Genomic DNA, 24,071 nt, shown 5'->3' with positions numbered 1-24,071 from the left:
CTAAATTGAATAAAAATAAAATGCAGAAATTCTTAGAATTAGATAGGATAGGATAGAAGAATCGGTTCTGGAAATTGATTCAATTTAGTGAACGGTCGCGCACGCACGACAAAGGATCCGACGAGACTGTGCTTATGGCTTTAGTTTATTGATGTAATGCAATTTATCCTATTTCTAATTAATATGTATATTTAATTATTTTAAAAGTTTTAAAATCTGAGTATAATTTCTATAATAATATATTATTCCTACCTATTAATTATCTCACAGTAAACTACATTGTCTCACAATATTAAATAATAATAAAAAATAACAATATTAAAGAAAACAATAGGAAAGTTTTAAGCAAAGATTTGAAGGATAACAGGGACGTAGAGTTATGAAGAGAGCATGGTAGAGAATTCCAAAGTTTAGGGGCAGAAGCACTGAAAGATCTGCCCCCAACGTAGAAAGTCTAGTTGAAGGAACAGTTATAAGATCGTGTTAGAGGATCTGACGATGCTCAAAGGTTGATACAGAGAAATGAGGTCTGAGAGATAAACAGGTGCTAGAAGAGCCTTGAGGTTAGAAGAATTTGATCCTAGCCTCAATGGAATGTCAATGGAGTTGCCGAAGAAAAGGAGCGATATGAGTAGTGCATTTGGTAGATTAAAATCACATGACACATCTCACACATTTTTGGTAGTTTATTAATTTCATTATAAATATAATATATACACGGTAACATTAAAGTCTTCCTAATGGGAGACAACAGAAAGGCATCAAGGCATTGTTTTTGATATTTAAGCTGACCACCACAAAATCCACTCCCACTAATACCCCGTTTAAAAAAAAAAAAAAAAAAAAAAAAAAGATCCAAAACATTAGTTAATCAACCTTAACATGATCTGTGAGGCCATGTTAAATAAGACAGTGCTGAAGACATACAGTGCTGTTTTTTTTAACTGCTGCTCTTCGTTATTCAATTTGAAGGACAAAGCAGCCTAAGATGGGCCATGTACAATCAAATGGCTAATGAATGCTGCTGTAACAATTAGTCAGTTAATTCAGAAGTAGACAGATTACTTATTGTGTTATCCTGTGGGAATGGATGAAGAAAAACTTTTCAAATTTTACCATTTCAGAATATTTTGGTTAAATAAGCACAACTCTGAGAGTCTGAGCACAGTCACTAAATTGTTCACTCAACACACTTAAAGCCACATTCAGTGATAAAATTAGCCCCTTTAGTACACTTTAATAACAGTAACAACTTTCCTCAAATGCGTACACAATGTTATTACACTTCATAGGCAAATTTCTAAAGTCCTTACAGATTAAATGCCCCACACATTTTTACCATCTAACAGACTGCAGCACACAAGGTCACAATTTTTTTATGCACCACCAACACGACTGAAGGATTATTCCTTCAAAACACCTAAGGAGAAAATAACTTCAAAACATAGGTAGTCTATGGGGCACAAGCTGACCATAAAATATAGTTGGACCTTCACTTTATAAACTAGGACTAGGACTAAAGCCTAGGAATACAATAACAATGGAGAAAGTGTGCCATTGATGTCAGAACCTGCAAAAAACCAATGGACTTCTCTGAGCTAAAAAGGGAATCACTGTGTATGATGTAAGATAAATGAGTCCCAAAAAAATAAAAGGTTTGTTTTTTTTGTTTGTTTGTTTGTTTTATAAATATATATATATATATATATATATATATATATATATAAATTTCTCTTTTTAGCCTCTATTTTAGCATTATCATTACATAAAAATATGTTTACTAGCAAATTAAGTGCTTATATTTGTGTTCTGTCATTCTTACAATTCCTAATGGCCAACACCACCACTGAAGAAATTTGTCTAGTTAAGTTTTTCTACTAATTGATTTTTAGATAATGACATGTGAATCGCAAAGAAATTGAAAAATAAAATAAGTTCCCCTTTAAGTGTGGAGAACCAAATGTCAAAAAACCAAAAATTACACAATCTAGGACTCTTATTTGGCAGCATGTACAGACTGACAGCAAGTACAGTGACCACAAATGGACATCCAGATTACTACAGATTAGGATGTATTTTATAGAGTATTCCTCTTTCTATGAAAAATAAATGTGTTTCTGTGGAAATCATGGTATACCACCTTCCTTGGCTCTCCTTGGTATAAATAAACACCAGCATGACAAACATTTTAAATCATTTCAAATCAGCATCAAATTATGGAAAGGCCACACTTTCTTCAACCTTAATTTACAAAATCACATCCCACAAAAACACCCCTTAGAAAAACATGACATACAATTAAAAAAGTCAAGGAATTAAATGTACACACCATTTCAGAAATGTTTTGTATGTTTACACTTTAGCTGACACCATCAGTTGCCCTGACAAGCTTTTTTTTCCAGGAAAGTTTTTAAATCTCCTTGGTAAAATCATTGGCAATTGTTCTAATTCTTCGTGTACTTTGGAGGCAAGTAAATGACCTTTAGAAGTACTGACCTAAGACATGTTCTAATACTTTTCTACGTTGACCCATAATGAGAAGTAATGCAATTTTTTCTTTCCTATGACAAAGAGCAGTGCTTTAAAAAGCGTACGATGTAACATTTCACTCACATCAAAAATTCAATAACCATTTTCCCTAAGTTTTGGTCAGACTGCATTTGACCAAACATTTTACATTTTGGCTTTGCAGGAGAAAATGTTAGAACATTGAAATGAGGAAAAAGAAAGGTTTTCCAAAAGGCTAGACACAGTAAGGCTACTTACAACATTCAGTAAAGGACAGGATCTACAGCTGGCAGGGAGGTAAATGGCACATCAGACAACAAGGTGTTTAAAAAAAAAAGCAATCAGTTCTAGAAATTTAAATACAAAAGCATATTTATGCAACATACCTAGATATATTTCTATATATGAATAACTTGCTATAAATCTTCCATCCCCTTTCAAGTAAAGATCATTGTGAGGATTGTGTTTAAGAGGATTTATCTGCATGTCTAGCACTAGTTAATAATATATGTACACAAATCACTGGAAAAATATTACATTAATCTGTTAAAACTTTCTAATTCAAGCACAGCCATGTGTTTTTTTTATGGCAAGTACTACCCTACTGGAGAGAATCACTTTGTGCAGACATCATATAAATAACTTATCTAATAGGCAAACCTGTTGTGGCCCTTAAGTAAATAGTAAATATAAATAAATCTTAAAGTGATGGAGTAAGACAAGTGATTGTATCTATTGACTGATTTTGATGACATTCATAAAACATACATATGTATGTGAATACAACTTAATGTGAAATAATTAGTATTTGCATGGTTATTTTAACATATACAGTAGTTTGAACGTCATTATAAATTGCTCTATACGTAGCTGTAGGGTTTGCAATGACAGTTCAATGGTATAAGCAGCTCTAAAGTAACAGAAACCTTTAAATGCTGTTTGTGGTTTATATGCTCAAGCTGACCTAAATGTCTGTATTCTTTAAACAAATGTTTAGTACGTTTTTGTCTTACGGTACTGTACAAATTCAGACCACCATACTCACTTATGTAATTTTCAGTGAAAATAGCCACAGAGTACAAGTTATAATTGTTTTCAGTATATAATTCTAGCAGAATATGAATATATTATTTTCTCAGATTATATATAAAAAAAGACTTAAGTTTTAGAGAAGAACCTTTAAGTAAAACATGTAAGAATATAGACTTGTCCATTTTTTTGTGCATCCTTTCACTGTGAAGAGACAACACAATCTGTGGTCAGAAAGGATGTGTAGCTGTCAGTGAGTCATTATTTAGAAAAGGAAATGGACATAATAAAATAAAGTAATAATAAATAACAAGACTATAAACCAAGACTTTTGTGGTGTCTAAAAAAAGTCTTGAAAAGTCTTCCTAATACGATAGAACTTGTAATAAAATGTAGACAAACTAAACGCTGAAACGTTTAAATTACATTATTACGGCTTCTTCGTAGTTTTACGCTAAACACTTTTTCTGATTGTTGATTTGCTTAAACTGAAAAATCTGTACCTTATGACAATTTTCATTGGAAATTAAATAAGGAGTCATGCTCTTGGAACATTTTTGTACATTGCTATGCATGTCTGGACATTTTAAAAAAGTAGCATAAAAATGGCAACTACATATCTTTATGAAGCTGTGAGCAGATGTCTTTCCCATGTATTTTTACCTATAAATGTCTATTAAATCACAGACAGCTTCTTCCATGATATACAGATCAGTATCACTTTGTCTTGTTTGGTTGTCTTTACAGCACCTATGAATAGGTAAATCAGACAGAATGTTAGTGATGGAGAAAGTTGTTGTGCAAAAAAAGCGTCTCCATGATTGATTGATGCTTGCTTAGGATATGTGAATGTGTCTGTCTGCCTGTGTGTCGTGTGTAAGCATTAGGCAAAACATACTGTAACAGAAAAGTATGTGATTAGAAGGCATAGGCCTAAAGGCTTTCTATGGAGTGCAAAGTGTATATTGTAAATATGCTGTGCAAGTTATGGTGTGCAAAGTATGAGTTATGGAGTGTGTGCAAGAGCAGAATATCTCTTCTGTATGTACTGCATAAGTAAGGCTGACCTAGGGAAAGACTGCATATTCCACTGCTATGTCTGTTCAGACACCAGTGACAGATAAAACACCAAGTTCCAGCCCTCTGTCAGAACAAGCCACGATGTCCTTATAAAAAACCAACTGTTTGGGGCAGAAAAAGTAATGAGTGCTCCCCTTTCCATTAAGTAACAGGACCAGTCCCATAGTTTCCAACCAACCGAGCTTGTTAGCAGTCAGTCAGGAGAGACGTGCGAGACGTTTAAGAAAAAAAAAACCCTAAGGCATCCATTTGAACTGGAGCTCACTTCTTTTCAAGTATTTCAATTTGGATTTTTTAATTTTTTGCGCTTTCAGAAAGTTATATACATTTTTGTCAAAGGGTGAAGTTTTCCAACAGGGCTTTTTTTGGGCACTTTGTACCCCCAAGGTAGTAAAATGGCTTCATGGCTTCTGTGTGCAGGAAAAGGGTGGAAATGGATACATACAAAGCTGATCTGAGAGCAAAACGCTGTTGCTGGATAAGAAGTGCAGAGCAGTATTGCTTTCAAATTTTCAGTGGATTTCCTTTCTTTCATCTTTCTAACGGCTTGGATCTTCTCTGTTGTTTAAAGTTGTTCATTCGGTTGCCACTGATGGTGGTTAGTTCTCATTTCCCCCACTGCTCAGGGAAAGAGAAGGGAACAGAATGAAGAAGAGAGGGAGACTGGTCCCCTTTTGCAGAGATGTGAGGTAGGAGAGGGGTCTGGCACCAGCAAGAGAGGTTACTGGGTTTTCTGAGCCCATTTCAGGTCATCTGATCTAGGCTTCTCTCCCGTTACGCCCTGGATGATGTCTTCGAGATTTCTCCAGAAACCAATCTTCTCCAGTGGGTAGTTCAACCAGCCTGCACACACACACAAACAGTAATGGACATCTAGTAAGGCTCCATTCAAATTACAATAATTACTGCACATTTGTAGCACATTTGTGCAAATTACTGCACATTTGTAGCTAACTGGTCACAGGGCCGATTTATACTGCTGCGTTGACTCAACGCAGAGCGTACACCATTGTGAGCATTTATACTTCTGCGTTGGTTCGACGCAGAGCATACGCCATTTTAAGCATTTTAATTCCTGGGTTGGTGTCTGTGTTGCTCTGCAATTACAGCACCACACCACTAGGGCTGAACAGCAAACATCTACCTCTACACAAGTGGTTCTCAAACTTTTTCTATCATGCCCCACCTGTACCATAATCGCCCCCCAAAATTAATAAAATAAACAGGCAAGTTTACAATTTTCTAATTTATTTAAGTAAAATCAACTTCTATCTCTAAATCAGTAGCTTAACATTATAACACCAGATACAACATTAACATCAATGTTCAAAATTTCAGAAATACAGAAAATTGGCCTACTAATTAAACTGTGCTTCAGTTTTTGACTTTTCAGTCTGTGCAAAAATGAGCAAAGGCATGTGCAAGGTCATAGGAGTGAGTTTGATATTGGGGGGCCATATTTGCTGAATCAAAGCCCACCCCATACCCAAAATATTAGCTAGCTATAAGCTGATTCTTGTAGATAAGTCAGTAAAACACTGCATTTACAATGACGGGGAACAGCATTTGATTAACAATAACGTTAGAGAGTGAGACTGTGTCCCAAACAAAACACAATGGAACTTTACATAAATGTTAACCAACCCCCAAATCCTCCTCTGTAACAGTTATATACAAGCCACTTTGATAACTGTAATTAGCCATCATTGTTATCAGCCCAGAGCTGGTAAAAACTAACTTTATAAACCAGACTTTGGCAGTGAATCGGAGGCCAGTGAAGCTGATGATTGGAACAGCTTTATATTTGAACAGGCACTTTAACAGAGGCTGAAATAAAACCCATCATGCCTGACTCACAGCCAAAATGTGTTAATCTCTGTGGCGCATTTTCAAAATAAAGGTTTACGAATAAAAGAATTTATTGGTTCCAGGCAAGCTATGATTTTCTGGTCTCCTATCTAATGTTCTTTTAACATGTTTAAGGTCTAATTAATGAATCCATCGTGAGTGGGTGCTTTTTACTGAGTATGTTTTATAGGCAAAACAGAAAGGTATTAATAAAGAAATGCCTCCAGATTCCTTGCGCGCCACCTGCAATACCTATGCGCCCCATTAGCCCCAGACTTTGAGAAATCCTGCTCTACACCATGAGGTTCACAATGTAGTGGTGTAGTAGAATTTCTTTTGTAAATCTTTAAAGTGGGACAGAGCAAATTTTACATGAGGTGAACAGGAAAGAAACAAATACAAAGTCAGCGCATTTTTCCCACGCGGTCCCGCTTCTCGAGTTATTTCCCCCCCATAGACATCCATATTTTTCTTTTGTTCAACATTTTACTCATCCACACCATGTCTGAGGAAATCTCTCGCTATGAATTAGCTGTTGTCTGTGTCTCAGTGTGTGGAGGAGATGAGTTCATATGTCTGTACTTCTTTGGTTAAACATGAACAATGTCCTTCCAAACAAAGACCAATCACTGTCGTTGCGATAAGTGTCAATGTGACATGTAGTTACATTTCTGGAGAGATTTACGTCAAGCTATGGCGTAGGGTTCGCATTGACGAGTTGCCTACGACGTAGGTTTGACACAGATGTATGAATTGGACTTAAGGCTACACATGTTTGTGTGTGCGTGAGGTACCTGTAGTGATGCAGAAGTAGGTCTCATGAGGTGATACATGATGAACTCTGTGGTGTTTGCGAGGAAGAATTATGTGACAGTCCTGGAGGAGTGTTACCCAGCATGGCAGTCCAAAGTAAGTATGAGACCACTTATGGATTTGATTGGTCAGTGTCACAAAGATGGCGAGAGCATAGACATAACAGTACCAAGGATAAATTTGATATATTTCCCCTGGAAGAGATAAAGGTAGATCAAAATATTTATTTCAGCGAGTCACTCAAAATATGGTAAGCACATTTTAACTCTTAGAAGACATAGCCAACAAGAACAAATGTATATTTATTAGACTCTTTTCACCTGTAGCTCACTGAAACAAAGATGGTCTGTGAATGTTCAAATAATGGCACATTGACATCAAAAGACATAAGTCAAAATACATTATTAATACTTAAGTTGTTAAAATTTAAAAAGTTAGAACCATGACTAATTTGTCACTAAACAAATGGGAAAAGTCAGAAATCCAGACCAAAACACAATGTTAATTGATTAAATGTAAAACCTTTTTTATAGGTGATAAAGTGAGAAGAAGTCTGTCATGAAGTAGGCAGTAAAAATCTGTCAGTCTTACCTGGCGTTAACGTGTGGAAGTTGAAGGCCATGTTAGCCATAGGGACAATGGTCAGCATACAGTTATCACCATTTGTCTCAATGAAATCATGCCGTGTGATAGCTGTGGGATCAATGTGATGTTCTCTAAATGGCCGGATGAATGCCTTGGGGAAGAAAGTAAGACAGTGTGAGCACACGGATACCTGCTAACCTGCTCCCCAGAGCACAGAGCATCACAAACACAAACATTTCACTGCACACTGAAACTTGTCTACATTATATTTTACATACCACTTCTACATTGTGGTATTAATTCCATTAATTTTTTTAAAGACCATGCTTCAGTCTGTTTGTCCTTTAAAATTACAGCGGCTGTGTTACTTACTGTGCTTTTAGAACTGATGTATGGCTGCATATTATTATTCATTAATCAAAAAGCAGCCCAGATTTAAATCTAATGATTAATTTAGGATTAATAAGTAGGCTTAATATTTTCAGGCTGAATAGGTGGATATGTCTAAATGTGATGGATTTCATGACATAAAAGAACCACTTGTTTTATTTTAAACAGACAGTTTTGCTGCCGGGTTAATACATTTGAAAATGGACTGTAGGTTTTAAACCTCAACGATTTAATTTTTGCTCAGTTCACAGCTGTCAGTACACTGTCCTTTCTTATCTTCGGCAATGCCGACTAACCAGAGAAGAGAAAATAAGTCATGTCATTGCACCCCATACCTTTCCAACAATGGGAAGATCTACAGATCCCCATGTGTCAGCCCCCCAGTGGACCAGTCCAGATGCAAAGTCTGCTGTCAAAATTCCTGCCACTGAGTGTAGACACACAAAGACACATAGTTCAAAACAGTTAAACAAGAATGCAATAAATATATTAAAACATGAAAAGCAGCATGCGATGATCATTGGAATATTTATGATAAAAGGCAACTGAATCTTTTACTACATATATTTAAAAGATCTGGCTCAACTGGATCTGGATCAAATTAAGATAGACTGCAATATTGTGAAAATAAGTTAAATCAATAAATAACTAATGTGAATTTTCAACTATTTTATAAATGTACATTTATATAGATTTCTGTTTAAAATCGAATACATACAATTATGCATCATAAATGCAAGATGAATGCTTAAAAATGCTTATCTCTTACCAATCAAATTTGTCAGGCTAAAAAGATAGCTGATGCTCTGACTGAAAACTCTAAATATAAAACAAGCTCGGGTTTCAGTCTGTGCTTACATGCACACAAATACGGACACCAACACACACACGCACACACACACAGACACGTGTTGAGTCATAGTTGTCATCAATCGAGTACAGACTAGCTGCTTGCTTATCCATTGTGCTTAAGTGTGTGTATGTATAAGTGTGTGTGTTTGTGTGTGTGAGTGGGGATTGGTACTAACCTATTCCTAGAAGGATGTACCAGACATGGCCCAGGTGGAAGTGGGCGAGGAGGTGAAAGAAATTAAAGGCCATAAGCGTAAAGCAGAGAACAACACTGATCCATTCCTGACACCTCTTACCTAATCAGAGAAGAGAGGGAGAGAAGAATTGAGATGAGGGGACTTGTTTGTATAAAATAACGAAACTGACATATCAATGCTCATAATGCTAGGAGTAGACAAGCTTCAGAAAACTGTAACAAATACCCATTCAAGCTATAACTTTGGTAAAAGAAATACCTATATGTGTGCATGTTATAAATATCACTATACATTTACTTTATCTACATGGTCATTGTTATGGTAGATCAGCGTATCATTAGACTGAATGGAACATTTGCTAACATTCTCTAAAGCTCATCCAACCTGGTGACAGTTGCCATAAAATAATACATGTGCAGGCAGAGCCCTGTGTTTGGAGCACAGAAGTCTGTCTGAATAATCAACCATAACTTCCTATTGCAAATATATAATTGGTGGTGGAAAGGCAGAGAAAACCCACAGAATTACTCACCCAACAAATCTGCTTATATGCCTTTCCTCTGTTTGCATCAGCATATTTCACTAACAAGTTTATACGCAATCACACACCCTGTATCCATGTAACTGTAGTTATGTTAGGCAATGGGCATGAGTTTGTGTGTGTGTGTGAGAGATGGACCAACGACTTGGCCTTAGGCTATGTAATCAAATTTCAGTTACATCTTTTTCCTCCTTCCCGCTTAGATCACTGAATAAATGGATTATTCAACTACAGTAGATATATAAAGAGCCATTCACAGCCAGGCAAGGAAAACAAGTCAGGTCAGTGTGCATGCATCCCACTGCTGCCCTATGTGCTGGCAACTCACTCGTTCATGGCAGTCATCATCACACTATTGTGGCATGAAAAAAAATTTCAAATACATTTCAAATGTTGGAAACATATCAATCAGTAAAAACATTGATATAACTTACTTTTTGCTTCGCTCATTGTCCATTTTATCAGCTCCATTGGCCAAACAGTTGCAAATTTTTAGTTCAGACTGTTGTTCTGCATACATTACTTGTGCAATTTAATTTATATTTATAATGGACAGGACCACCATAGGAGCTACACACAGAAGGTATTGTTTGGGTTTTAATTAGTGTGTATGCAATAATACGAGTGGGTCAGACACAGCATTGTTTCTGGATTTTTAATATATCTCAGTGTCACTTCCAAAACTATCCAGCATACAACATACTGTGGGCACTGTCCTATAACCACTGATGTAGGACTAGAAAATGTCTAACACAAATGTGCAGCAACTGATGACCTGCCGTCATGTGAGAAGGCACAGTGTTTAAAAACTCCAGAATCACTGTTATTTCTGATCCATTCTCACCAGCACAACAGAAACACTACCACCACGTGAGGGTCACTGCAGTGCTGAGAATGATCCAGCACCCAAATAATGCTTGATCTGTGGTGGTCCTGACCATTGAAAGGGAAAGGGAGCTAACCAAAGTATACTTTGAGAATTACAAAGGACACCTATATGCAGAGTGGAGCTCATAAAATGGACGAGGTGTTTAGAAGCAAGAATGTCGCTGTGATGTTGTGGCTTGTCTGAGTGGATGACTCCTTCCAAGTACACCCATCTCCACAATCATTCAATGATCAAATATTTTAAGTGTGTGTTACACATGTAAAGTATATGACAGAATCAAAATGGTATAATACATACTGAACAGTACTGAAACCCAGTCCTAAATTGGAACCTTCAATATTAGACAAAATCAGTACAAAAGTTTCTCTTTACAAACTAGTAGCCAATTTTTTTGAAGCATAACGTAAGATGAGAAACTGAAAGTAGGCTATTATATTTAAAGGATTCAAACACTCTTTTACCATGTACTATTTCAGGATATAGCTGTAAGAGGACTAAAATAGATTCTTGACATTTGTAACAACATTATTCCAAATGAGAGGAAGCAATGTAATGAAATAGAAGAAGAAGAACAAGAACAAGAAGAAGGACAAGAAGAAGAAAAAGAAACACCTTTATTGATCCTCTTAGGGAAACTGCTTCTCAGCATTTGACCCATCCGTGGTAGTGAACACACAAACACACACTAGTGAGCAATGCTTCACACTACACTAGAGGCAGTTAACGCACACACAACCGGAGCAGGGGGCTGCCAACCACCTCGGCGCCCGGGGAGCAGTTTGAGGGTTAGGTGCCTTGCTCAAGGGCACTTAAGCCATGAATATATTTTAGCTTGGCAGTCCCGGGAATTGAACTGATGACCCTCTGGCCTCGAGCTCACTTCTCTATAAGCCAATTTTTTTCAATATTCTATATAACACCGTAAGCATTCAGTTGTGTTCACAGTCATGTGGAAGAGTCAAGCAGCAGTATATATACCAAGGATTTGCAGTGCAACAATGTTGTGTAACCAGTAATTCATAAAGTTGACTGGTAGCATTCTAGCGCGAAAGACCTAGCCTACTTTATTACTATTGTTAAGCTTTGCACACATTACATTAAATAAATAAACCTCCAGAATACTTTTTCTATTAATCAGTATTCATTTCTATATTATTCACCCCACAAAAATATGTTCACAATACAACTATACTCATCAACTCCTCTACATATTCTTTACTCATTTTCATGTGTCATGTGGTTATGATAAACAGATTTGTTCTCTAGATATCAAATGCTGTAATGATAAGGAACATGGTTCACCTGGAGCAGGCAGGGGAAAGCTGGGGCAACTGGAAAGTGCTACTGAATAATGTTTGTTTACAGCTTGTTTAGCATTGATTTAATCAGTGTCACTATGAATCAGCTGAAAAGGGGGAAGGGTGGCTAGAAATAAACAATGTTAATGCAAGTCCCAGTAAAACAAATTTTTTGTCACACATCAAAAACACAAAGAGGAAGTTAAATTTCCCAATACAGGTAGTGACTAGTGCTCCTTACAGAAAATGGGACAGTTTATTAAATTACAAAAATGTCATTAATATAATGTAAATCTAAGTAATTTACTGTACTATATTTGCAGGCCTACAACTGTTAATGAAGTAATCACACCACACACATACACCCGCCCCGTTTGTTTTCTGCCACCTGTACCTCAGAACAAACCCGCAGTAAGAATGGCAGTGACAGTGTATCCAAAATATTAGTGTAAGAAATGGTAGAAAGAGGTTGCTGAGGACTTTGTAATGATTTACCCACTCTATTCTGGTCATCAAGAGGACAGTACTGATTGTTCAAGCTGAAACTTGTAGGTATTACACCGCACAAATCAAACCCACAGCGCAATTACAAAACCATTAACATGTAGACTTAGTTTGCACTAAGATAAGATAAACTTCATCTAGTCTATTGTATTTGATGTAAAACCCATTTTAAATTATGTTTAATGACAAATATCATTGCAATTTAACCTTGGCTATCTTGTTACACTTTCTTAACTTAGCTTCTGCCATTTAGCATAATAAATAGTCATATTAAACACAGTGATCACATTTGCGATTAAAGACAATGAGGAGAACATTAATGCACTGAGGGAAAATCTGTTTTAACATTGAACTCCATGACCTCATTGAAAGTCCTTGTGTAAAAGATGATTACTCCACAGCATATAATTTTGCCCATACTGACACCATTGTTAAATTTAGAATTATTTAATTACAAGTAGCTTTCATTACATCCAACCTCAAGTGAACAAACAACGTCCCTGGTTTGATTAATATGTAATCCAGAAAGTAATTCTGTTCAATTAAAAAGTGATTAATCTAATTTTGTGTATTATTATATTGTGTTGGTTCTCATGCATTTTAAACATCTTGCAAATTCAGTTAGATTGTGACTGACTGTTCTTTTTAAACGCACATCTCTGCTTTTAAATTTTTTCACTGTGCTGCTGAGCATTTTAGTCTGTTAGTAGCAATACTTCAGATGCTATCAGGAGCTGAAAATGTGACACAGGCTGCATCAATATTTAAGCGCGTTGGGTCTTTTTTATAGTTTTGTAAATTATCAATTGTTCACTGGTAACTGAACACATATTTAAAGTCTCTAAAAGCTAGCACGCAAAATGGTCAGAAACACATTTTATGATGTAGGACATTTTAGACACTTTTCAGATTAGAATTTGGTCTATTACATTTCAAATAGATTCCCCTGATGTTCCCTTCTGGTCCTTCTGGACCCTAACATGTTTCAATATTGCCCACTTGTAGTTCAATTATTGTTAAAATTTGGCCATAATCAACACTGTGTACGGTTCTTCTTCCTCACTCTTGGGTGAGATTACAAGGTGACTGTTCCTCTTATGTGACAGTCACTAAATTATTTAAAAAGATGTTTACCAGTTAATATAAGACTGACATATTTAAATCTACAATGAAAACATGCCTGTTTTCTTAGTTTTTTTCCCAATGTTATGAAAATGCATTTTTTCCTGATTTGCCACCTGCAAATGGTCATGTTGTTGGAGTTTGTAATTGTTTGTCTTTTAATAAAAACTTGATTTTACTCAACAGCACTGACATATTTTGTCTTTTAATGTGATATACAAGTCAAATAACTTTTATTTATATAAGTCAATATAGAAGTTACAGAAGATATGTGATTATTTACAGTTTATTGTCACTGCTTCAGTCCATGGGTGTGGACTGAAAATTGACAGAACTCTTCCCAACAGGCTGCACATTTATATGCAGCTCAGAAGTCATACAACTGAGAACATTTTCTCAGGTTTAGCATTGATAACTCTATTTAACAAGAAAATCCAAAACCATACCAGAAACTCTGCTCAATAAAATATATTTTAACTGGAAAACTTGAGTGTTGTGGACACTGGAAACATACTGACCCGCCCTGAATGATCATGTGGAAGTGACAACTTAGTGGTTGCTATACACACGCACGCACACAGACAAACATGAACACAGCTAGATATAAATACCTAAAACACATTTTACTTTGGTCTCTGAATTAGGTTTCTGCTATATCTTGCTGCCTTACATCTCAGTTAAATAAAGTTGCTTCACTAAAAAGGTGTTGCTTCAGCAACATCTTTAACGTTCGAGTTTCTGTCAGAGACTCTTCGTTTGTCAACTTTCAAAGTTTCTGAGCCGTTATTTCCTCAATTTAATCAAAACTCGTGACTATTAAAGCCAATAATGCTAGCTAGCTCGTTTTTCTTTTTCCCTAGAAACCCGAAGAGCTAGCAGTAAGATGAATAGCCGGTTAGCGGACGACCAACGCAGCACCGGGTGGAGACCGAGCACATTTAAAAGCTTAAAGCCACTTCTTATTCTCCAGAGTCTTATTCGATATTTCCGGTCCACCTTAAACGCAATAGCAGCCACACCGGAATATGACAACTGCTCCATTTAAGGTGGACCGGAAAAAAAATCAAATCAGAAGCCAACTTCAGCCCCATATCCGCAGACTATCTCTCTTACCCGGAGAGTATAACTTGGCGAGCTCCTGTGCTCCGGCGTGCTGTGGGCCCCATCTGGCCGAGGCCCGAGCCGCACCGTTCGGCTCCGCTTTCTGAAAGTCGTCCCCGGCGCCGTTTTCATTCGGGATGCTCGCCATATTCACTTCACTCTAGGTTCAACCCTCTCCGCTCACACACACTCACACAGACCAGTGATGTGTCGCTCTCGAACGAATCGACTCTTTAAGTTGGTTCCTTGAGACAATCGGTTCTTTTATTTAAAAGTTACGTGTCGATTCACGCTGAAGAGATGAATTCTGACCTTGCCGCTGTTACTTTTACTGCGTTTTTTGCTCTTGGCGTTTTCCCCTTGATTTACTGGTTTACAAAATTCTTCAACCACCCTTAGGTATTATCAGACAAACTTTAAGCTCAGGCTAAGTAATAACCATCTACTTAAAACTGCGTCGATATTTCAGACACGTTTGAAAACAAACAAAAAACTGCAGTGAATTCATAACAGAAGGCAAGAAAATTACAGGGGCTATATCTGAAATGTCACAAATGCCATCAAATATCTATAATCTGCTATCTGACTACTAAGTCATGGCTGATTTGAAAATGTGTATAAATGATCCCTCCTAAAGTTCTTATATTTTGGTCATTTTCATTGATGTAATGAATGAAACAATGTGGTGGAACAAGGAAAGTCTTTGCGAATATTCTTGGAACCGGAAGGTCACCGGTTGGCTCCCAACCACCTAGCAGGAACATCCATGGCTTAAGTGCTCTTGAGAACACACACACACTACTCAGAGTGCTCAGAGTGTGGCTGTCCATTTCTGTGTGTGTGTGTGTGTGTTTACTGTACATAGTAACTAGTGTGTGTGTGTGTGTGTGTACATTCTTAGCCAAGTTTCATAATGTATGCATTGTTAGTTGCTCTGATTCTTACATCTGGCCTCCCTTTGTTTAATGCCCCCTGCCTCCCTTATATATTCATTCATTATCTGTAACTGTTTATTCAGTTCAGGGTCTCAGTGGGTTTGGAATCACCCGGCACAAGGCAGGAACACACCCTGGAGGTGGCGCCAGTCCTTCACAGGGCAACACATTCACTCACACCTACCAATGTGTGTTTTTGGGACCGTGGGAGGAAACCAAAGCACCTGGAGGAAACCCACACGGACATGGGTAGAACGCACCAAACTCCCCACAGACAGTCATCCGAAGTGGGACTTAAACACTACCTGCTGCACCACTGTGCCACCAATATATTTTGTTGTTTATTGTTGTTTTTTCTGTAACCACATCATCAGTTTCAGGGTTGTTTCCTTGCTACTGTCACCCCTGACTTGATCACCTGGGGTTTTTGAAATTTTCATATTGAAACTTTGTCTTCACTGGAATTCTGTGAACCTGCTTTGAGGCAACATCCATTGTAAAAAGCACTATACAAATAAATTTGATTTGATTTGGAGCCTACCTGGAAATATTAGGCACTAAGGCAGAAACACACCTTGGACAGGATACAAGGCCCTGCACCTCACAATTATAGTTTCACTCATATGGAACATGTGTCTTTGTACTGTGGAAGGAAACCCATGCAAACATAGGGAGAACACACCAAAACCCTCACCGGCTGTAATTCAAGGCAAGGTTTAAACATACTGGAGATATGTGTCAGTGAAAGTGCTGCGATTAAAAGTAGAGAATAAATAATTATTTTAATATTATTTTATTACCTTTTGAATTAAAATATCACCTTAATTTATCAATGAAATTTAAACGATAGTTAATAACATTCACTTGGATTCAGTTTTGGGACTAAATAACTGGCAACAGAACTGAGCCGTTTGGAGACCAAAGGCGCCGACTCCTTTTTATGAACAGATTCGACGAATGTGATTCACTGAAAAGATCCGGAATGCCCATCGCTAACAGCAACACGGCTTCTCCCCCAGCTACTGGCCACGCCCTATCGGGAGTTTGTATTTATTCTCAGCCAATCAACATAGGCTCAAAACTTTCGTGTAGAAACGTTAGCCAATGACATTGCACAAAAAGAAGTGCGTCCTGACCCCACCCGTTTGCGACCAATCACAACACGGCTTTTGAGAAATATGGCTAACTCCCAAATTAATACGTTCTCCCTATATAGGGCACTACGTTGGTCATGAAATGTGGGTTCCTTCATATAATGTATATTGTACGTCTGATAGAAAGTGGATATATCCAGTTAGACCCATTGTCTAACACTTTATTACATTATTTTGGTGTAGAGGTCATAGTTTTATGGAGTAAAATGAAGCGTAGGAAGCAGCGAGCCATTGGCGACTCAGCCGATGATGTATCCTTAAACAAGGGCGTAGCCTGCCTCTCGAGCTTTTTTTTTTTCTTCTCGGAAAGGCGGAACAGCTCCACTGTGAAGGAGTGGGTCACTGATGAAATTGGTCGACTGAGGAAAGTCTGGGTTGCGTATTGAGATTTGTGCTACGCGTTAGAGCTTGAGGCTGGGCTCGTGTTAAGCTAAACCTCACAAATCAGTTATACCCTTCAGAAGGAAACTGAATGACGTCCGATTCACTGAAACATGAATCACAAAAATAATCAGTAATCCAACATAATGTCTACTATAACTGAAAAACACTTTTGTTTTCCTTAAAATAACAAAACGGTGGCGCAGCAGGTAGTGTCACAGTCACACGGCTCGAGGGACCTGGAGGTTGTGGGTTCGATTCCCGCTCCGGGTGACTGTCTGTGAGGAGTTGGTGTGTTCTCCCCGTGTCCGCGTGGGTTTCCTCCGGGTGCTCCGGTTTCCTCCCACAGTCCAAAAACACACGTGGATCGGCGACTCAAATGTGTCCGTAGGTGTGTGTGTTGCCCTGTGAAGGACTGGCGCCCCCTCCAGGGTGTATTCCCGCCTTGCGCCCAATGATTTCAGGGAGGCTCTCGACCCACCGCCACCCTGAATTGGATAAGCGCTTACAGATAATGAATGAATAACCTCAACCCAAGAAGCTTAGATTATTTAAAATGTATTTTGTTTTTATGTACAATGGCATATTTTCTTAAAAGCTTAAAATAATGCATACAACGTTTGTGTTTTTCTTTTGTGGAGGATTTGATGGAAAAGTTGCAGGAATCAGTTCTTAACATAAATGTAAATGTACATACCTTTTCCTACCCCAAAATACTGATTCAGACCAAATTGTGAAATTTTGAACGTATTTGAAATTAGTGAAGTCTTAGAGACATAGTCCCAGAACACTTGCTTTCTGTGCTTTAAGAAACATTTCAACCCGACAGTTAATACAACAGTTTCACAAGTGTGGAAAAAATGGTTAGTCCGTGAAAGGTGCTCTGATCCTGATAATGCCAAAAAAAAAGAAAAAGAAATTTTGCTGAACGTCAACTCTTTCTTGAAATGCGAGGAAAATAAGATCACTAGATCTAGTTTCTCATCTAGTTATTCATATTTTATTGTCTACAAAATTACAAAGTAAGGTGGTGGTAGTGGGCGGCACGGTGGCGCAGCAGGTAGCGTCACACAGCTTCAGGGGCCTGGAGATTGTGGGTTCGATTCCCGCTCCGGGTGAAGAGTTGGTGTGTTGTCCGCGTGGGTTCTCCGGGTTCTCCGGGTGCTCCGGTTTCCGCCCACAGTCCAAAAACACACGTTGGTAGGTGGATAGGCGACTCAAAAGTGTCCGTATGTCTGTGTTGCCCTGTGAAGGACTGGCGCCCCCTCCAGGGTGTATTCCCGCCTTGCGCCCAATGATTCCAGGTAGGCTCTGGACCCTGAACTGGATAAGCGGTTACAGATAATGAATGAATAATGTGGTGGGCCAATTTATGTTGCAGAGACCAAAATTATTCACTAGATGTCAGTACAGTATCTGCCATCTGAGAGACTAGACTTCGTCGATTAGAGTTGACACTCACCGGGCTCAGTGTTCAGTGTTACTCATGTCAGTGTTTCACGTCAGCTGTATACTTAAGAACGTTCACTGAACCAGTCTAATTAAAAATGAATACATACAAAGGTTTGAAATATGGTGAAATATAAGCCATGTTTCTGTGAACTGGCTAAAGAAAGACATTGACATTCAAATTTCTTTGTAGAGGGCTGCAGTTTTATAAAGATTAACGGCTTCTAGCTCAAATACACTTCAAATACAAACTTGCTGGTTGTTTTAGTAGGTGTGTTAGATGAGGAAAATCAGTAAACCATTTTGGACTCTGGCCTCCCATGACCCGAGACGGGCCTCCTTGCTCCGGGCCCTGTGCTCTGGACCATTTCTAACATCATGGTATAGGCTGAGATAGTTTAGATTCTCTATTAGAAATGGAAGTTACATTTAGTCATATACAGAAGTAAAATACTGGTATATTTGTACTTTCCTGAATATGTTTAATTGATGCTTTCACTTCTCTCAAGTATATTAGTGGGTACATGAATTTGGCTGTTTCTATCTTTTATATTTGGTTACTTGGATTCCATTTTTTGTTTAATTTAATTGTACGTTGTTGGTGACATTATCTCATACATCTCTTTTTTAGAGCTATATCAGCTAAAAGCTATTTTAACATCAAAGTGCATGAAAAAGGACACATTTCAGTTTCTGCTGTAATATACAATTCCACTGCAGTGCTACAATTAACAAATTACTTGAGAGGCTCTGAACCCACCGCAGCCCTGGAGTGGATGTGCGGTTACAGATAACGAATGAATGAATGAAAATTACTTAAGAAAATCTGAACATGTCTAGTTGGGCCCTACATTTAAACCATCCTGGTCCCGTCACTGACCCTGCAGGTCATCCACATGTCAGACCAATATTAAACCCACAGGCAAACCTCGCTGGTACCCAGTTTTAGTCCCACATTGGTGCATTGGTTGGGTTGGCAAGTGAGGTAACGTTTCTTCTGTATTTGTGTCACATGGCAACAATGTATAAATACATCAATGTCCCATGGTCTTGTTTATTCCAGATTCCCTCCCTACAGAGTTGTATGTTCTCTATCACTTATATTTATCGACTCAGTTCATGTACATACATAAAACCGTCATTGCTATCTCACAAAACTTAGCTTCAAATGAGATTCTAAAATGTAAAGGTTTTCTCTAGTGATTGTTACAGGTTTATTTGGGCTGAAATATTGACACAATATAAACAGCATGTGAAAAAATGACAAATTATCTCTAAAAATTAAATAAAATAGCAGAGGTTGTGTCATTATAGCTGACAAATTGATTTGTTACAACTCTTAAATGTGTGCCACAGAAGCACAGGTCTAAAAACAGGGCAGAGAAAAATACAAAAGAAAAATTATAAAATATAAAACAACCACACAGTGCTATCGACCTGAACTTGACATCAATTAGTTTCAAGTTTAATCCAGTTTATTTGGTGTCATGCTGTTTGCTTATTGTCATAAACAATCAGTCTCTCTCAGCAAGGTGATATCTGCTTTTTTATTGTGGGTCAGTTTTTCAGCAACTGAAACTCTGCTTTTGTTTTTTATTCATGGTGGGTTCAGATGTAATGGGCCATGAGCTAAGAGCGCAAAGGAAGAAAGTTTTAAATTTCAGATGAAGATAAATGTATCTAATTCATTAAATTAATGTATTATTTCCAGATTACAAAGCTCATTTTTGGAAAGAAAACTATTTCAAATTAATTTTTAAAATTTTATTATTCTTCATCCTTTATAACTACTTACTAATTTTGTTTTACATTTATTTGATGGATAGTAAATTTACTTAAAGTATGTAAATTCTACTTATTGCATAGTTGCTTCCGCATTTCACTCTACTTTTGTTCCAGCTACAAATGCACATGATACAATAGGTCAAGAGGTGAGAACACTTTAACTGACTCTTGTTTGTCCATGTTTGACTCAGAATTAGTAGTGTACATAACATTAAACTGCACGGAACAATGCATGTACTTGAAGTACTTTTTTTCAGTACTTTTAGAGAATATAATTAAGAGTGGTATTTTGGGCCTTGATATTTTTATGGGTCTCTAATTTTCCATTTCAACTTCTGACAAGCAACGTAAACTTTATAAATGATCAAATGTATATAGAAGGCAAGCTGAACTACAAAACATATATTTAGAAACACTGAATTAAACCATTTCCTTCAAGTTTTATGGTGTAGCAGGTAAATAGCCATTGAAAGAAACTCTTCTTTATTCCGATTTCAACAGGTGATTTGTAGCATTGTATCCTTTCCAAATAAAACATTGCTGTTGAAGAATCTTTTGCTTTAACTGATATTATTTTGACCTTTCTAACTGAGTAGACGTGTTCTATATCAGTTCATAAGTGAATTGCAAAACTGAGTAGTAGACACTGTTGGCTTATTAAAGCTTTGAATTATGTTTAGTGGTTGATAAGCAGCTGTATAAAGTAATTAAGCATATTCAGCTTCAATCCAACTGCAGATTGAATAAGGAAATAACTACACTGATTTCACGTAGGCCATTACAGAGCATCAGGTAAGGAATAAATGAATGACCTTGTTTTTGCTAGTGGTAGCATGTTCTAAGTGGGCAACTGTAACCTGTATGCTAAGCTAACTGAAAAGACTGAGGCAAAGTAAATTAAACTGCAGCTGATTTGTGTGGAAAATGAATGAATGATTCAGAAATTACTTTATAATTGGCTTCAGCATTGATGGCCTATGACCCCTTTTCTGTCCCAAGACGTAAATGTCTCAAAGCTGTTGGGTCTAACCCTGTGCAGATATCAAAGTGTGTTGAGTTTGTTGTGTTTATTTGTTAGGAGCTGCTTATGAGGGTTATGATGTTCTATGGAAACTTTTCTGGTGTGTGTGTTAGAGGAGGGGAACATCTTTTGAACACGGAGTACACACTCTCACACACACATCAGGTTTTAGCCGGTTTGGTATGATCTACACACGGAAGTTCACGTCAACAGACGCCCCGCCCCCGACGAAGCGGATATAAACAGAGCTGAAAACATGGGAACTGACAGCAGCGCATTCCTACACAGGCGTACACACCGAGCCCGGGCACGTCTGACGTTTTCAAAGCAGACTTACTACTTCAGCTGAGTGTTTACAGTCCTGCTCGGTGTGCAGTGTTGGTTTGTCCTCCCCACACGCTCTTGACTTCTCGTGAGACTACAAGTAGGCGCTCGTCAGGGCGACTCAGCCCGCGCTTTCTCCGGCTCTTTGGCTGTAGAGATCCATGGAAGTGGCCGGCATCTACGAACGGGACTGCTTTGCTCTCGACGACCCGTACCGGCACCTGGCCGACGCCTCCATGACGAAGCTGGGCATCGCGGAGCACGAGAAGGCGATCGACATCAGCATCTACGTGGACTCTCCTATATACCAGCACCAGCAGCACCAGCACGCGCCGCTGAGCCACGAGCTCCTCTTCCCGGACTATTCGAACAAGGCGTCCGCGGTGACGGATCGCGACCAGGACCGCGACTACGACCACGATCGCGTGGGGCACCGGCTCGACTACGCCGAGTCGCGGCTGGACACGGTGCTGGGCGCGGACTTCTTCGGCCGCATGGACGGCAGCGCGTACCTGCGCGCAGCGGCGGCGTATCAGACGGCTGGCGGCGGTGGAGGTGGTGTCAGTGGCAGTTTAGGCGACGTGTCCGCCGCCTCATCCTCCTGCTCCAGCCCCCCGGGCACGCCAGCTCCCGCGTCCCAGAGCAGCTCCTCCAAAAGCGGCAAGAACACGGCGGCGCCTTCCTCCAGCGGCAAGGGCAAGAAACGCCTGGACAAAGACAGCGATGAGTACCGGCTGCGGCGCGAGCGCAACAACCTGGCCGTGCGCAAGAGCCGCGACAAGGCAAAGATGCGCAACCTGGAGACGCAGCACAAGGTGCTCGAGCTCGCCGCTGAAAACGAGCGGCTGCAGAAGCGCGTGGAGCAGCTGTCGCGCGAGCTCGCCACGTTGCGCAACCTGCTCTCCGCAACCGGACAGTGCTGACCACGGCGAGGTCCTCGCACATTGACTCTGAACTCTCTCTAAATTAACTGGAGCCCGTTTTCTTGTTCGAAAAGGACCGGGCGTGAATGCAACGAGGAGGTGGCAACATGAAATGGCTGGTCAGTTCAGTTCACCTGAATGAATGATCTCTTGTGGTAACACATAGCTGAACTCGCCTTGTTCAACTCACCTGGCGCTAACACCTGTTCAGCTGCATTTCTCAGGTTGCCATATATTTGTGGTAACATGAAAAAAAAAAAACCCAACTAGAACTCTTTGAATGAGGCGCTGTTTTCATTCTCACTGTTTGTTTATTTGAGCTGAATCAAACCAGTTCAGTCGCCTGTTACCACAGGAGGTCATTCCAAAGCTTGGCATTTTTCAAGTGTCATTTTATGAAACACATCAATGATCAGATTTAATCCACGCGTGCATTACATTGCCGTTTCAGCGTTGTATTCACGCGCGAACCCCAAACGCCTGGAGCAGCTTTCACAAAACGGACTCGTGATGAAAGAATACATTGTTTTTTATGGTAATTAAATATAAATATATGATAAATAATGTTTACAAGCGCGAGACAGCATGCGAAAGTGGACCAGGGGCGCGCGCCGGATTGCGCAACCCTCTCAATCCTCGTGCTTATGTCACTTTTTATGGTGTCCTGTTTGTTGATGTATTTTTTTTTTCTTTTATTGGTCTGTACAGTATTTTTGTACGGGTGGGATAACAAAAATCTCTACTGTTTAATACACTTATTTAAAATACCTTGTATTCGTTTTTTTTCTCCCCCATATCTGGGGCAGTGGCTGTCAAGGGAAGAGTTGTACTGCAGAGGTATGATGCAACTCATTGTAACAGTATTGGCAATGCAATGAAGTAGACTGCTAAAAAGAAAAAATGGTACATATGTTTTATTTCTATATAATATTTTATTGAATTAAATAATTTTTACATCTTTGAGCTTTCTGGTCTAATTGCATCTGTTTTGCTGTTTGCCTTTAATAACAGACACACCTCCTTCTGCCTGTCTAAGGAACTGTCAGCTTAGGACACATCCCTCAGATCATTTCAAAATCACATTGCATTTTTATGAAGCGGTATGAATTTATATCCGCTTTCATTACTATTTTGATAATTGCTTCTTCAAAAAATAGTAAAATATTAAATATTTATAGAAGGAATGAAGGGCTTGGGGGGGAAAAATAATAATGCGACAGATTATGCCATAATGCGCACAGTAATGTTTTGCTGAGGATTTCAACAGTCTGCACACACAGTGCTACAAAATATCTATGACACATTAGTCTTTTATGTGTGTACATTTGCCATTGTCGTGTGA

General features: G+C 38.6%; 2 protein-coding genes across 3 annotated transcripts; one reads left to right on the top strand and one right to left on the bottom strand.

Annotated features, from left to right (window-relative positions):
* Window positions 1-724: 724 nt before the first annotated feature.
* On the bottom strand, window positions 725-14,945 carry peds1 (plasmanylethanolamine desaturase 1). 2 transcript variants are annotated; one of them, XR_010795321.1, is made up of 7 exons: window positions 14,770-14,945; window positions 9,282-9,401; window positions 8,589-8,680; window positions 7,870-8,014; window positions 7,260-7,472; window positions 4,605-5,460; window positions 725-4,287 (listed from the first exon to the last, which is right to left on the bottom strand). XR_010795321.1 is itself a non-coding variant. In XM_066643622.1 (6 exons), exons 1-6 carry the CDS (start codon window positions 14,903-14,905, stop codon window positions 5,339-5,341), a joined length of 828 nt encoding a protein of 275 aa, XP_066499719.1. In that variant the 5' UTR covers window positions 14,906-14,945; the 3' UTR covers window positions 725-5,338. The 2 variants fall into 2 exon arrangements, 1 of the variants encoding a protein (XP_066499719.1); XM_066643622.1 differs by having other exon boundaries at window positions 725-5,460.
* A 6,787-nt stretch (window positions 14,946-21,732) lies between these two features.
* cebpb (CCAAT enhancer binding protein beta) lies at window positions 21,733-23,692 on the top strand. The gene has a single exon (XM_066644817.1). The coding sequence runs from the start codon at window positions 21,968-21,970 to the stop codon at window positions 22,727-22,729; it is 762 nt and encodes a 253-aa protein (XP_066500914.1). The 5' UTR covers window positions 21,733-21,967; the 3' UTR covers window positions 22,730-23,692.
* The last annotated feature ends 379 nt before the right edge of the window (window positions 23,693-24,071 follow it).

This window comes from Hoplias malabaricus, chromosome 14, assembly GCF_029633855.1.
Source record: "Hoplias malabaricus isolate fHopMal1 chromosome 14, fHopMal1.hap1, whole genome shotgun sequence".
In the NCBI taxonomy this organism is placed as follows: Eukaryota; Metazoa; Chordata; class Actinopteri; order Characiformes; family Erythrinidae; genus Hoplias; species Hoplias malabaricus.
Note: the sequence above shows the minus strand (reverse complement) of the source record. Positions and strands in the feature narration are given on the sequence as shown.